Here is a 16591-nt window from a genome sequence, read left to right on the forward strand (position 1 = left end):
AGTGCTTCAAACTCAAGTTCAAAAGCCTTTAAGTAATGTTTAATTCAAGTTGTAAACATAAAAGTGTGCTCAAGCTAACCTGCTTTTCAAGCTCAGCAAGTACCATGAGGCATCTTTTTGTCACACAATAATAGGTAAGTACAGCATCTTTGCTTTACAACCAGCCAATAACCTAAGTTTAAAAATCAGTCCAGAGAACACTTTCAGAATAAAACAATGACTAGAGCCTGAAGAAGCATAAATATCATGACCACACTGAAACTAGAAAAATTTCAAGGACTCAGATGAATTCACTTATTTTCTATTCGTGAGAAACAACGGACTGATTAACAGTTTCAGTGAAAATATGAAACCAGCATCTTCTCTCTACATTCTTATCCTAGTAATCTCTATATTTTTTAAGAGAAAAAGCTACCCAACAATATTTAGATCAGTGGCTCTCAAACGTAGCCAATATCAGATTCAGGGAGAGTATTAAATATGCTCTCAAGGTCCCACTGGCAAACATTACAATATTGTAAGGAGGGAGGAAGAGAATTAAGAATTTAACAGGTGATTACAATGAAGGTGAGCCAACAATTTATTAAAAAAATACTTCCAATTGAGAAAATCTAAAGAAGTAGAACCAATGCTCCCAGTCAACTTCAAACCAAATCCTAATATGATCTAGATATTAGCTTTTGAGTTGTTTTTTTCCCCTCTTATAAATGTAATTGAACTAAATTACAAAACATATGAGAAACAAATGAAAAACAAGTCAACACCATCTTGCCACTCCAACCCAACTTTGGTTAGCATTTCAGTATATTTCCTCTCTCCCTTTCTCTAAGTATATCTTTGCTGTTTCTTTTCTCAGTTTTTAATTACTGTGAGCACTGTTTCAAACGCTAATTATACATTTTTTTTTTAACAATAATGTTATTATCTAGTTTTCATAACTATCATACTTAGTAGCTGCACTCCTGCTAAGTCACTTCAGTCAACTCTTTGCAACCCTATGGACCACAGCCCGCCAAACTCCTCTGTCCATGGGATTCTCCAGGCAAGAATACTGGAGTGGGTTTCAGTGCCCTCCTTAGCAGCTGCACCACATGCCATCAGATGGACCTATCACTGTTAAAACCATTCCCTCTGCTACACTACTTCCTCACTACTATAAATAGTCCTGCAATATTGTTGTGTGGAACATTTTCAGTACTTGAATACTTCCTACCTGTGGGGAAAACAATCTACAATGCCAAACTGTTTTCCTACCACCTTTGCCGGAAAGGGCTTGCCAGATGTTATCTTCACCAAAAAAACCACAAAACAAAAACTGGAGGGTTTGTGAGGAGAGGAAAAGTACTATACTTTTAATTTGCACTTCTTTAATTGCTAATGAGGTTAAACACTGGCTGCCAATTGTATTTTTTCTTCCCTAAATTATCTATCCTGTCCTTTATTCATTTTTTAATGGGATTTTGGTATTACTTTTCTACCTGTTAACTTTGTATTCCATTTCCTACTGATCTTCTTGAGTGAGCTGTGAGCCTTTGTGGAGAACCTATCTGTTCCCTGACCTACCTGTTATGCCTCAGTACCATCCAAGACCATTGTTTTAACAATACATTCTATTCGGGCAGCTAAAACCATCTCATAATGAAACACACATGGTCTCTGGTATGGGCTGGCTCTGTTACCTCCGTCAAGTTACTTGACTTCTCTGGGCCTCAGTCTCAGTAAAACTGTATAAAACAATACTTACACCTTCCTAAATGGACTTTTGTGAATAACAGCTAATAATGCCAGACTATTAGCTCCCTCCATTAAATAATATTAATCAGAAGTCAACCTTCTATCTTCACATAATCAAAAAGCCAATTCTAACACAGATAGGGAGATAGGTTTTTTTTAGCAAACATAATCTTGTCTGCAGGAATGCAAGCTAGCTAGAACAAAACGTACTTGTTTAGATGTTCACTTTCCTGGATCATGACAACTAATATTAATGAAAAAGGAGTAAGAATTTAAAAATAAAATTAAAAGGTCATCGGTCTTCCAAGACTCTGCAACTACCCCTCTCGCCCAACAAGAACCTAAAACGTCGCAAACAGGCCATCAGGGCGACCTGACCCAAACTCTGTTCTCATCACATCCCTAATTCCCTACCCTGGGTGAAACCCCGCTACTGAAAATGGGAAAACGCACGCTCCTGGGCCCCAGACACTAGTCTTTACCCTGACGACAGGCGGGCAGCCGTCCGGGCTGACCAATGTGTTTCGACCTCCCCGAGCATCACCGACGCGGGAGAAAACTGAGGCCGGGGGGTAAGCAGAGCCTCGCCCAAAGTCACCGCCCGGCAGCCGCCCTCACCTCAGCAGCGCCAGGAAGGCGGCGGGCTCCACGTCGGGCAGCTCGATCTCGGCCGACGTGGTGGCCATGCCGCCGTTGAACATGGCGTCGAAGACGGCGCTGCCGGCCGCCAGTACGAAACGGTGGGCCGGGATGCGCTGCGGGCCCCCGGCAGCGCCGCCGCCGCCGCGGCCCTTGCCCAGCACGAAGCGCACATCGCTCAGGAGCTCCGAGTTGAAGAGGAAGGCGAAACGCTCCTTCAGCGACGCCTTGGTCGCCTGCCAGTTGTACAGCGGCTCCCGCTTCAGGGGGAGCAGGGGCCCTAGGGAGGAAGTAGACGGCGGCGGCGGCCCCGCGGCGCCCAGCTCCGCTTCAGCCCCCGGGACCTGCTCGCCCGTAACTGCTGGTCCAAGCGAGGCCATCCTCCAGCGGCGCGGCTCCGCGGGCTAGAGAGAGCGATGCCGCCGCCCAACCGCCATCGCCGAGGCCGGCGCCGCCTCCCTACCTTCCGGGAAAGGCGCTTCCGGAGGCCGCGCGCCTCCGCCGGCCCCTCCCCGAGTTGTCAGGCCCGCGTCCCCGCCGCGGGGCTGGGAGACGGAGGCGCGTCCCCGCCGCGGGGCTGGGAGGCGGAGGCGCGTCCCCGCCGCGGGGCTGGGAGGCGGAGGCGCGTCCCCGCCGCGGGGCTGGGAGGCGGAGGCGCGTCCCCGCCGCGGGGCCGCCCCAGCTAGCTCGGGCTGGGGCGGTATCCTTTGCGAGGTGCCCAGCGCTCCCGGAGGTGGGAGTTCTACCGGGGCTGAAACGCTGGGCCTTTCCTTCCCTTAGGCCCCTCCTCACCAACTGGAGCGCCTCCTACTTGTATTCTGGACGAGTTCCTAGGCTCTCCTGGGAGTTTCACGTCTGGAAGAGGAGGGGGCGGAGGGCATGGCCAAGAAAGGTTGTAAGAAGGGAGAAGGTGATTTCACGTGGCCCCCTCCTCTAGGAATCGTCTTAGTCACCCCTCCAAAGGGGCACCGTTCCTATGGTAATACTGGGAGCAAGCGTGGAGCCCTTCTACGTCTAACAGCCTCGCCCTTTCCTCCTCCCTCTTCTGCCTCTATTTTTGGTATCTATATAGATCAGGGATTCTTTTTTCTTTCCTTTTCTTCTTCTTTTTAAAATGTGTTTGAATTACCAAAAATTGACCGTATTCTAAATCAAAAAACAAACAAAACCCCTCAAAGGTACCAAAGTAAATTAGGGCTCCCCTGGTGGTTCGTGGTAAAGAATCTGTCTGCAATGCAGAGACCCTGGTTCGATCCCTGGGTCGGGAAGATCCCTTGCAGAAGGGAATGCAAGTTTTCTTGCCTGGGAAATGCCATGGACTGGCAGGGCTACAGTCCACGGGGTCGCCAAGCGTCAGACAGAACGGGGCAACTAACACTTGTATCTGGTAAGGGACAATAAAATCATAATTTAATAGAAAAAATAAAGACACTGCATTATCAAAGCTTGTGGAATGTGATAAAAATTGAGTGCAAAGAATAGCCAAAAGCACTTCTTGGCCAAACTGAAAATAAAAATAAGTGAATTCGAGGATTCTGGGAAGATAGCAGAGTTCGGATCACCAGGAGTCTGTCTTCCCACGTAAACAGTTTCACTAGCAGAATCTGTTTGCTGTACTTATTTGAGAACGATGGACTCTGTTGAAGGCTGGTAACTTCTAGCGGAAGGCTTGGACAGCAAATTGCTGTTGATTGCGATCAACTTCAGCTCTTTGCACAGTAGCAGCTACGCGTCCTCCACCACCAGCCACATGGTAGTACACAGCTCTGTCAGCTGCAAATGGCACTTGCCATCTACCTCCGCAAGGATCAAATTATGAGCCACTGCAGCTACTGATGTTCAACACCCCATGAAAGGAGTTCAGGGTGGAGATCAGGAATGAGGCCCTCTGTGCTCTGGGAGAAACTGGCCGAACAGGCCTTCAGATAGATATTTTCAGGAGATGATTTTATGAGCCCAATCCTTGCCTCTCCTTGTATCTAGAAATGCACTAAAATCCTTCATGGTGACGTCTGCTCCTCGTGACTAACAGTAACCTTCTGCAAAATATATGTCCTTAATTGCATGTATTCCTCCCTTCACCAAAATCATATCTATATTGATCGCCCCTCCACCGGCCCCCCACCCCCTACCATGCCTCTTTGGAGCAGTTTCTCAAAGCTCTCTGAAATGCTGTCTCCCAGGCTGTAGCCCTCATTTTGCCCCAAATAAAACAACTTACAACTCTCACATCGTGGGTTTTTTTCAGTCAACAGCTTGTAGGAGCCAGGGAGGGCAAAAAGGCACCTATCCTCCAAATATTGGGGATCTGTACTCAAGAGGATTTCTGTTTCTGAACACAAAGGCACAGACAAAGAGGGGGAGCTATTGTTGTTGGGGGTACCTCTCTCCACTGCTGCAGGATGCTTTAGCTGAAGTGACTTCCAGGGGTTTTAAAGGACCAGCACCCTTCCCCACCCCACCTTCATTTTCACTTTTTCCCTTTTGTGGAACCAGGTATTATAAAGACTAGTATATAAAAAAGCAACAGTACACATGGGAAAAATTAGAAAGTGACCATACATGCCCAGGGAACAGCAGAGAAAATGCTTGAGAAGACCTTAAGTTTACCCCTCGGGCAGGTCCTTGGCAAAGAGACAGATTTTAAAACAATCAATGCAGGAGACATGGGTTTGATCCCTGCTCTGGGAAGATTCCACATGCCGCAGGGAAGTTAGGCTCAGGTGCCACAACTGCTGAAGCCCAAGTATTTAGAGCCCAGGCTCCACAACAAGAGAAGCCATGGCAATGAGAAGCCTGTGCACCGCAACTAGAGAGTAGCCCCCACTTGTCTCAGCTAGAGAAAGACTGCTTGCAGCAACAAAGACCCAGTGTAGCCAAAAATAAAATCAATAAATAACATTAATAAAAAATTACTTTAAAAAACAGAAAACCCTGGGGAAAAGGAGAATCTGACTTCCAAAGTTACCATATTACTAGACTCAAATGTCCAGTATCCAACAACAACAAAACCACAAGTCATACAAAGAAATAAATGTTTATTTGACCCATGCAAACAAACAAACAAAGCAGTAGAAAGAAACCACTTCTACAAAAGACCTAATGGCAAATATACTAGACAGACTTTAAAACAACTATTTTAAAGATGGTCAAAGAACTTAAGAAAATGTGGATAAAATCAAGAAAATGATGTGTGAACAAAATGGAAGTATCAATAAAGAGATAGGAAACCTGAAAAGAAACCAAAAAGAAATTCCAGAGCAGCAAAGTACAACTCAAATAAAAAATTCACTAAAAGAATTTAAAGGCACATTTGAGCAAGCAGAAAAAAAAAAAAAAGAATCAGCAAACTTCAAGATAAGACAACAGAAATTATCAAGCAGAGACCAGAAAGCAAAAAGCTTGAAGAAAATCAGACAAAAGAAAAGCAAAGAGCCTAAGAGAGCTAGGGACTTGCCTGGCGGCTCAGATGGTAAAGAATCTTCCTGCAATGCAGGACACCTTGGTTTGATCCCTGGGTTGGGAAGATCCCCTGGAGAAGGAAATGGCAACCCACTCCAGTATTCTTGCCTGGAGAGTCCCATGGACAGAGGAGCCTGGAGGGCTCCATGGAGGAGTCCATGGGGTCGCAAAAAGTCAGACACCACTTAGCGACTAACATTTTCACTTTAAGAGAACTACGGCCCCTCATTAAACAGTGTTGTGGGAATCCTAAAGGGAGAAAAGAGAGCAAAAGGGGCAGAGAGAACACTTGAAGAAATAATGGCTGAAAACTTATGAAGCAAAAACTGACAGAATTGAAGGGAGAAATAGATGGTTCTACAGTAATAGTTGGAGCCATCAATATCCCACTCACAGTAATGGACAGAGCAACCAGACAGAAGATGAGTAAGGAATAGAGGACTTAATAATAAACTGACTAGATCTGACAGACATATACAGAACACTTCATTCAACAATAGCAGCATGCACATTCTTCCCAGGTGCACGTGGACTATGTCTTCTCTGACCACAGACAGATGAAGTTACAAGTTAATAACAAAGGGAAAACTGGGAAATTCATAAAATCGTGGAAATTAAGCAACATACTTTTAAAATATTTATTTTTATTTTTTTAATTTACTTGGCTGCACAGGGTCTTAGTTGCAGCATTCGGGATCTAGTTCCCTGACCAGGAATCAAACCCAGGCCCTTTGCATTGGGAGTTCAGAGTCTTTGCCACTGGACCACCAGGGAAGTCCCAGACATTCTTACTAAGTTATTTATAACTTAGAGAATTCTTGCTAAGACTGAGTTAGGCAGGCCAAAGACAGGTCTGGGACCACAGCTAAGGCATAGTTGAGAAGTAGGCTCAGAGGAACCTGATTGAAGTTTGGTCAAGGAGATTTTGTCAGCAGTAAATAATAAATATTGCAGATAAGACTTGAGGGACTACGGTCCTAAAGAGAATGGAAGCACATGAGATTTACTCCTGCTTTTTCCCTGAGGGTATTTTCTAATTTACTGCTTGTTTCTTTTTTTTTTTTTTTTTTTCACAAGAGGCAAAGTATTTTATTCTAGTGGCCCCCAAATTGACTGTGGAAGTAAAAAGTTTCTACATTAAAAAAGTTTATATAAATTATATGAATAGTAATTTTCATAAAAGTCAAAATGAAACGTTCTGCACAGGACAAAAGATATGCCTAAGCAACATATCATATTTGCACAAGGCCACTGAATGTCATGGGTACTACTAACAAATGAAAAAGCTTAAGTCTATGGCAGTCTGAGCAAAGATTTCAGTTTGGTATTCTATAACCCCAAGACTATAAACTATTCTTACTATACAAAAGCTCTAATGACATACAGAGTTTTTTGTAGGAACTCTTGTGCTTCTGGTTGGCACAATATCTACTCTTCAATATGTGAAAGTAATACAGACAGTTGTGAGAGGTTGTGCAAAACTATTGTATTTACAAAAATGGCACAAAAGTGAATTCAACAGTCGATGCACATGCACACTTCATTCACATCTTCAATGACAGAAGGTATTCTGAACACTATAGAACTGAATAAGAATACTAGCTTCAACAGCAGCTGTTAAGCAATAGAGTCACGTAAGTTACACCGGAATGGGCAAATATTGCCCGAGTAAAATTCTATTGTTAAAGCTGAAACAGATTTAAGGCCATTCAAGTTCAAGCACAGGATACAAATCTTTTGGAGCCCCATTTATTTGTGTTTGAAATATGTGACCTTTCTTCTAACTTGTGGTCTTAAACTTCTGTTTTACAAAACCCAAAAGGAAAATCCAGAAGAAATCAACAGTAGAGGTTATATTAAATAAGAGTAACATACAAAGCTATAATTAAGATGAATTAAAGAAAGCCAACATTAAAACTGCAAAACTTATTTGTTACTTGTTGGATCCAGCCCTACACTAGGAGTTAGGTAATATATACAATTATTTTCAAGTAGATTACTTTATGTTGCTCTAACATGTTCTTTTCATCAGTGCACTGTTAAACTAATCAAAACTCTACACATGTATATTCCCTTACAATAGCAGCACACACTACCGCTATCTGCAAAGCCATCACTCTCAAATGACATAGGGAGTAAAAGGAAATAAAAAGCAGAGGAGTAACATATTAAGGAGAAATAATGGGAATTAGAAGATCCATGCAGTTCAGCTCTTTTTAATCAGCCAGCCAGTTTGCTAGCAACAAGAGATGGTTTCCGTTGAGGAAGGTCCTGTGGAGTGGGAATGTGGTCACCAGTGACCTCTGTCTTATCCGGGGTTGCAGTAGGAAGTTGCTTGTTCTTCATTTTTGCTTTAGCCATGTTGTAATCCCCAGAATCAAAATATTTTTGCCCTTTCTGCAATCGTTTCCTTAAAAAATCGGAACCTCCAGGCTTTTGTCCCAGATGAGGATACCTTGCTTTTAATTTTGCTTCTTCAGCTTTCTCTGGGCTAGTCACTTTATCTTCCATTTCCTTCTGCTCCTCCGCGGAGGCTGCCTCGGGGACTTCTGCAGACATACTGCTCCCTCTTCCTCCGCTTCTCCAGCTCTGCGACGCCTACTGCTTGTTTCTTAAGCAGAAACATCTTTCCCAGTGCCTCAGATGGTAAAGGATCTGCCTGCAATGTTGGAGACCCAGGTTCAATCCCTGGATCCAGAAGATCTCCTGGAGAAGGAAATGGCAACCCACTCCAGTATTCTTGCCTGGAGAATTCCATGGACAGAGGAGCCTGGAGAGCTATAGTTCATGGCGTTGCAAAGAATTAGACACAACTGAGCAACTAACACTTTCACTTTCTTAAGCAGAAAGAATTCAAGAGACAGACTATGAAACTGCCAAGGTTGGAGCAGAGTCCTAGAAAAGAGGGAACTATGAAGACTTTCCCTTCCTAAAAGGGAACCCCAAAGTCATCATATAAATTAACTTCATGCTCTTGGATAATTTCTAAGTTGTGCATGTACAAGGAGAAACAATAGCAGCTGAGAGAATAAAGATAAGCAGAGACCTCACATTTGACAGACAGGTCCACTGGAGAAGGGAATGGCAAACCACTTTAGTATTCTTGCCTTGAGAACCCCATGAACAGTATGAGAAGGCAAAATGATAGGATACTGAAAGAGGAACTCCCCAGGTCGGTAGGTGTCCAATATGCTACTGGAGATCAGAGGAGAAATAACTCCAGAAAGAATGAAGAGATGGAGCCAAAGCAAAAACAACACCCAGTTGTGGATGGGACTGGTGATAGAAGCAAGGTCCAATGCTGTAAAGAGCAATATTGCATAGGAACCTGGAATGTTAGGTCCATGAATCAAGGCAAATTGGAAGTGGTCAAACAGGAGATGGCAAGAGTGAATGTCAACATTCTAGGAATCAGTGAGCTAAAATGGACCGGAATGGGTGAATTTAACTCAGATGACCATTATATCTACTACTGTGGGCAGGAATCCCTTAGAAGAAATGGAGTAGCCATCATGGTCAACAAAAGAGTCAGAAATGCAGTACTTGGTTGCAGTCTCAAAAACGACAGAATGATCTCTGTTCATTTCCAAGGCAAACCATTCAATATCACAGTAATCCAAGCCTATGCCCCAACCAGTAAAGCTGAAGAAGCTGAACAGTTCTATGAAGACCTGCAGGACCTTTTAGAACTAACACCCAAAAAAGATGTCCTTTTCATTATAGGGGACTGGAATGCAAAAGTAGGAAGTCAAGAAACACCTGGAGTAACAGGCAAATTTGGCCTTGGAGTACGGAATGAAGCAGGGCAAAGGCTAATAGAGTTTTGCCAAGTGAACGCACTGGTCATAGCAAACACCATCTTCCAACACAAGAGAAGACTCTACACATGGACATCACCAGATGGTCAACACCGAAATCAGATTGATTATATTCTTTGCAGCCAAAGATGGAGAAGCTCTATACAGTCAGCAAAAGAAGACCAGGAGCTGACTGTGACTCAGATCATGAACTCCTTATTGCCAAATTCAGACTTAAACTGAAGAAAGTAGGGAAAACCACTAGACCATTCAGGTATGACCTAAATCAAATCCCTTATGACTACACTGTGGAAGTGAGAAATAGATTTAAGGGACTAGATCTGATAGACAGGGAGCCTGATGAACTATGGACGGAGGTTCGTGACATTGTACAGGAGACAGGGATCAAAACCATCCATATGGAAAAGAAATGCAAAAAGGCAAAATGGTTGTCTGAGGAGGCCTTACAAATAGCTGTGAAAAGAAGAGAAGTGAAAAAGCAAAGGAGAAAAGGAAAGATATTCCCATTTGAATGCAGAGCTCCAGAGAATAGCAAGGAGAGATAAGAAAGCCTTTCTCAGCAATCAATGCAAAGAAATAGAGGAAAACAACAGAATGGGAAAGACTAGAGATCTCTTCAAGAAAATTAGAGATATCAAGGGAACATTTCAGGCAAAGATGGGTTCGATAAAGGACAGAAATAGTATGGACCTAACAGAAGCAGAAGATATTAAGAGGTGGCAAGAATACACAGAAATGTGCAAAAAAGGTCTTCACGACCCAGATAATCACAATGGTGTGATCACTGACCTAGAGCCAGACATCCTGGAATGTGAAGTTAAGTGGGCCTTAGAAAGCATCACTATGAACAAAGCTAGTGGAGGTGATGGAATTCCAGTTGAGCTATTTCAAATCCTGAAAGATGATGCTGTGAAAGTGCTGCACTCAATATGCCAGCAAATTTGGAAAACTCAGCAGTGGCCACAGGACTGGAAAAGGTCAGTTTTCATTCCAATCCCTAAGAAAGGCGATGCCAAAGAATGCTCAAACTACCAGACAATTGCAGTCATCTCACATGCTAGTAAAGTAATGCTCAAAATTCTCCAATCCAGGCTTCAGCAATACGTGAACCGAGAACTTCCAGATGTTCAAGCTGGTTTTAGAAAAGGCAGAGGAACCAGAGATCAAATTGCCAATATCCGCTGGATCATCGAAAAAGCAAGAGAGTTCCAGAAAAACATCTATTTCTGCTTTATTGACTACATGAAAGCCTTCGACTGTGTGGATCACAATAAACTGTGGAAAATTCTGAAAGAGATGGGAATACCAGACCACCTGACCTGCCTCTTGAGAAATCTGTATGCAGGTCAGGAAGCAACAGTTAGAAGTGGACATGGACCAACAGACTGGTTCCAAATAGGAAAAGGAGTACGTCAAGGCTGTATATTGTCACCCTGCCTATTTAACTTCTATGCAGAGTACATCATGAGAAACGCTGGGCTGGAGGAAACACAAGCTGGAATCAAGATTGCCGGGAGAAATATCAATAACCTCAGATATGCAGATGACGCCACCCTTATGGCAGAGAGTGAAGAGGAACTAAAAAGCCTCTTGATGAACGTGAAAGAGGAGAGGGAAAAGGGTGGCTTAAAGCTTAACATTCAGAAAACTAAGATCATGGCATCTGGTCCCATCACCTCATGGGAAATAGATGGGGAGACAGTGGAAACAGTGTCAGACTTTATTTTTTTGGGCTCCAAAATCACTGTGGATGGTGACTGCAGCCATGAAATTAAGACGCTTACTCCTTGGAAGGAAAGTTATGACCAACCTAGATAGCATATTAAAAAGCAGAGACGTTACTTTGCCAACAAAGGTCCATCTAGTCAAGGCTATGGTTTTTCCAGTGGTCATGTATGGATGTGAGAGCTGGACTGTGAAGAAAGCTGAGCGCCGAAAATTGATGCTTTTGAACTGTGGTGTTGGAGAAGACTCTTGAGAGTCCCTTGGACTGCAAGGAGATCCAGCCAGTCCATCCTAAAGGAGATCAGTCCTGGGTGTTCATTGGAAGGACTGATGCTGAAGCTGAAATTCCAATACTTTGGCCACCTCATGCGAAGAGTTGACTCATTGGAAAAGACCCTGATGCTGGGAGGGATTGGGGGCAGGAGGAGAAGGGAAGGGGGACGACAGAGGATAAGATGGTTGGATGGCATCACCGACTCGATGGGCATGGGTTTGAGTAAACTCCGGGAGTTGGTGATGGACAGGGAGGCCTAGTGTGCTGCGATTGATGGGATCGCAAAGAGTTGGACACGACTGAGCGACTGAACTGAACTGAACTGAACTGACAGTGTTAGGGAGACAGAAGTTTTAGTTCAAGCTCCACTAAAATGAAAGAGTCTTAGTAATTAGATTGGGATCTCATAAGGACATGCCCTAGAAGAAAGGGTTACACGCTAGTAATATGAAAAAAATTAGCTAGCATAAAACCCGTCTTTTGACAGGGTCAAGGTGAAATGTAGGAGCTGCTGCAAGGAAATTCAATCCTATTTGAAGAAAGATATACCATCCAGAGACTCAACATATTTTTTTCTACAATGTTGTCAGGAAAAAAATGAAAATTATGAAGCATGTTAAAAAAGAGAGAGAGAGAAGAAAGAAGAGACAATAGAAATCAGTTACAGATGATTAAGTTCTATGGACAACAGACTCAGTTCTATGGATAAATCCAATCAGTTCTATTGGATTTATTAGACAAGGACTGTGAAATAGCTATGATTAATATGATGAGGAAAACAGAAGATGGAGAATTTCACCAGAAAGTTAGAATCCATGAAAAAAGAGTCAGAGATTCTTGACTGGAAAAGCACTGTAACAAATTGTGTTTAACAGCAAATTAGACACAGCAAAACAGATGACTAGTATAACTAGAAGGCAAGTAGTAGAAGATGTACAAATTGAAACAGAGAGAAAAAAGGACAGAAAATACAGAAAAGAGTATGTGTCTATTAATCATCTGAGGCAAAATGAAAAAATGGACTACTACAAGGAGAATGAGAATGAGGCAGAAGAGTATTTAGAGAAATTCTGGCTGGAAATTTCCCAGAGGTACTGTCCCAAGAAAACCAGGTGGAGATGCATAATTGTTTTAGACCTAGCCTCAAAAGTCATGCAAATGCAGGGCCATATCCATTATATTCAACTGATTACAAAATAAGTCGCTAAGACCAGTCCAAATTCAAGGAGGGGTCACACATACCCTTCCTTTATGGAGTAGTATCAAAGAATTCATGGGCATATTTTAAAACCACCACCCTACTGACGGACCTATTTGTAGGGCAGGAATAGTGATGCAAACGTAGAGAACGGACATGTGAAAACAGCGGGGGAAGGAGAGGGTGGGACAAGCTGAGTAGCATTGACATATATACACAACTGTGTGTACTGGGGCCTCCCAGGTGGCTCAGTGGTTAACAAGCTGACTGCCAATGCAGGAGACGCAAGAGATGCGAGTTCAACCCTCTGGAGTAGGAAGTGGCACCCCACTGCACTATTCTTGTCTGGAAAATTCCATAGACAGAGGAGCCTGCTGGGCTACAGTCCATGGTGTCGCAAAGAGTCGGACACGACTGAGTGACAGAGCACGCTGGGAAGCTGCCGTGTAGCACAGGGAGCTCAGCTTGGTGCTCTCCGATGACGGAGAGGGCTGGGATAGGGGAGCGGGGAAGGGGACTCAAGCAGGAGGGGATATATGTGTACTTGTAGCTGATTCACACTGCTGTGCAGCAGAAACTATCACCACGTTGTAAAGCAATTACACTTCAATTAAAAAAAATAAAACCACCGCCCTGCTAAAACTAAACCTACCTATATCCTAGGACTGAGCCATTCCACTCCTAGGTATATACCCAACAGAAACCAGTACTTATGCCTACCAAAAGAAGTACATGAATGTGCATAGCTGCTTTATTCATAATAAATGAACAAATGATGATCAGTACTAGAATGGATAAATGGTGGTATATTTCTACAATGGATGAAAAAGAACAAACCCAAATCTGAAATAATATGAATTAATTTCATGTTGAGCAGAAGAAGCCAGACACAAAGAATGTATCATGATTCTATTTATATCAAACTTCACCATAGCAAAACTAATGTGGTGCTAGCGGTCAGAATAGCACTTAGCTTTTGGAGGGTTGTTGAATGGAAGGGTGCATGAGGGAACCTTCTAGGGTAACAGAAATGTTATGTATATAGTGGTAGTTACATGGGTGTTGTTCTGGCTCTTTATTACTGTGTAACAAAACTGTCCAAAACCTAGTGGCTTAAAACAACAATTATTGGGGTCTTCCCTGGTGATTCAGTGATAAAGAATCTGCCTGCCAATGCAGGAGACACGGGTTTGATCCCTTGTCTGGGAAGATCCCACCTGCCGTGGAGCAACTAAGCCCATGTGTCACAACTATGGAGCCTGTGCTCTAGAGCCTGGAGCCACAACTACTGAACCCATATGCTGCAACTACTGAAGTCTGTGTGCCCTAAAGCCCATGCTCTGCAACAAGAGAAGCCACCGCAATGAGAAGCCTGTGTACCTCAACTAGAGAAAAGTCCGAGCAGCAATGAAGACCCAGCACAGCTCCCAAAATTAAATAACATTTAAAAAAATGAGCTATAAAGCTGAAATAATACAAAATCTAGTAGGCATTAAGTATATAGCAGTAAGACAGTATCACAGTGTATTGTCCAACTGTTGGCCTTGACCTGTCTCTACTTCAGTCTCCTTAACTGTCAATTCATTGCTAGGTCAATAAAAGTCATACCACAGTCAAGAATAGACCTGGTTTTACGAGTTTGAACTGTATATAATGGTGTGTGTGTGTGGGGGGGGTACTTTTTAAGAAAAAGAATGCAAAATCAGAAAATTGGGGTATATGGGTTCTTAATTGCACAAGTCTTTCAAACTTTTCTATATGTTTGAAATTATTAGAAAAATCAGTTAGAAAAGTATTTGTTTATAATGAGAAAAAATAATAAGAAATCACACTTTGGGGAGATGTCTAAAGTGTTGCAGTTTTATTTATTTTAAAAAATGTTTTCCAGTTCTTCCCAACCTGCTGTATGTTAATATTTTGAGAGCCACAAACAGGGAAGTAAAACATGAATTAACATAAGACTCCAGTGAGGTGAACTGAGAGAGCAGCACTGACCTGTGTGCACTACCGCGTGTGCAGTAGCCAGTGGGAAGGTGCTGTCCAGCACAGCGAGCTCAGCCTGGTGCTCTCAGGGTTCCTCTAGAATGAGGGGACGGGAGGAGGCTCACGAAGGAGGGGGTATGTGTATACATATAGCCAATTCACACCCCCCCGCCGTACAGCAGAAACACATACAACATTGGAAAGCAACTTCACTCCAATTAAAAAATAAATTAAAAAAAATCATGACTCCAATTTCTCCCACACCCTTCTTTTATGCCTTATCATGGAAGAAGTCACACATTTTAAAAAGCTGACAAATATCACAAACAGCACAATTCCAGGAAATAACATAATCTTTTTAATCAAGTAACTGACTGAAAGAAACTTCTATAATAATTTTTTCCTATAGTTTGTCTCCTGGCATGAAAATAATTTTGAGACATCATTTTTCTAAAGAGAAAACAGAAAAATTATGCTTTTCCTCTAACAGGATCAGAAAATTTATTATTGACTGTTTAGACAAGATTTTGCATTTTCAGAACTTGTTGCTAATAACATGCATATTTTTTAAGCATTATTGTGAAACCTTGGAACCTATCTCTAATGTTTCCCTTCTGTCTGAGGTGTAATAGACATTTATAGTACTGCTAGAGGTCTGTGCCCAACAAACAGGAATTCTGATAAACTCTATTTTGTGTGATTCCTGTCACAAAAGGCTATGATTAGCTATCATTGTAATCAATGAATTATCAAGAATATTCCCCCAACCAAAGAGAGGACTTCTTTTTTGACCAGATGTTGATAAAAACCAAACCCTCCTCCACTTGCAATTTTACATTTGATAGGTTGGAACAATTTCCCAAAGAAATCTGTTGTTATTTATTTTTAACCTTGTTTTTTTCCACTGCCTGCATACCGCTGGGGCTGGGTCCCAGAGGATCCATTTATACTCTAATCAGAGTGCTGGCTTGTACCTTTGTGTCATGATGCCAGGTAAGTTGTTACAAAGGCAGTAGATGTATTCCTGGAAGCTGTTCCTACAGGGGGCATCCAGCAAAAGTGACTGATGACCACATAAGGCTATCCTACTAAACCTAACCAAATGTATCCCTGACTCAGCTTCTCCTTAAGGCCAGAGGCCATTCCAGTGCCTCCCAGTGACATAGGAAATTGTGATGGAAGATTCATCAGAACCTCTAGTCTTAAACAACCATCATTAAAATACTTTGTTTTGCAAATTTTTCAAAAACATAACATAATGTGAATAACTAGGGCCCCTCCCAGACTCTTGGATGAAGTCTGTACAAGTGAGGGGCCCTGAAGCTTAAACTTATTAGTTTCATGATAAATTTGCTGCTGCACAGAGTTGATGTAAGGCTTAACTGAATTAATATATGGAAGCAGTTAGAATAGCCCCATTAAGTGCTCAATAAATATATTTATTATACATTACTATATGGAAATAGATAAATACAGCAGATGAGCCAATCTAGAAAGAGACTCAATTACATATATACATTTATTTATTGGAGGTAGATTATATTGCACTCTCCAAAATACATACCTGAAAGAGTAAATCTATGTAGTAAAGAAGACAATGATAACAAAGAAGAAAAGAAGAACAATAAGAAGACGAAAGAACCAAAATAAAGTGCAAGTGAAATGATCTGGTTTTGAGATGGGGAATTTCTTTCTAAACATAACACTGAGATTAAATCCATAAAATAAAAATACTAGCAGATTTGACTACAAAAAATG

At 42.4% G+C, this 16591-nt stretch overlaps 2 protein-coding genes across 2 annotated transcripts in view; both read right to left on the bottom strand.

Annotated features, from left to right (window-relative positions):
• BTBD1 (BTB domain containing 1) overlaps positions 1–2916 on the bottom strand; it is a 48481-nt gene extending 45565 nt beyond the window's left edge. Inside the window, exon 1 of the mRNA XM_043489891.1 lies at positions 2353–2916. Within this exon, the coding sequence (XP_043345826.1) occupies positions 2353–2753 (401 nt within the window). The 5' untranslated portion in view covers positions 2754–2916. The remainder of the gene's footprint in view (positions 1–2352) is intronic.
• A 4383-nt stretch (positions 2917–7299) lies between these two features.
• On the bottom strand, positions 7300–8442 carry LOC122419794 (cAMP-regulated phosphoprotein 19). Its single transcript, XM_043434614.1, has one exon. It carries the CDS (start codon positions 8392–8394, stop codon positions 8056–8058), a length of 339 nt encoding a protein of 112 aa, XP_043290549.1. The 5' UTR covers positions 8395–8442; the 3' UTR covers positions 7300–8055.
• Between the last annotated feature and the right edge of the window lie 8149 nt (positions 8443–16591).

Source organism: Cervus canadensis, chromosome 17 (genome assembly GCF_019320065.1).
Source record: "Cervus canadensis isolate Bull #8, Minnesota chromosome 17, ASM1932006v1, whole genome shotgun sequence".
NCBI lineage: Eukaryota > Metazoa > Chordata > Mammalia > Artiodactyla > Cervidae > Cervus > Cervus canadensis.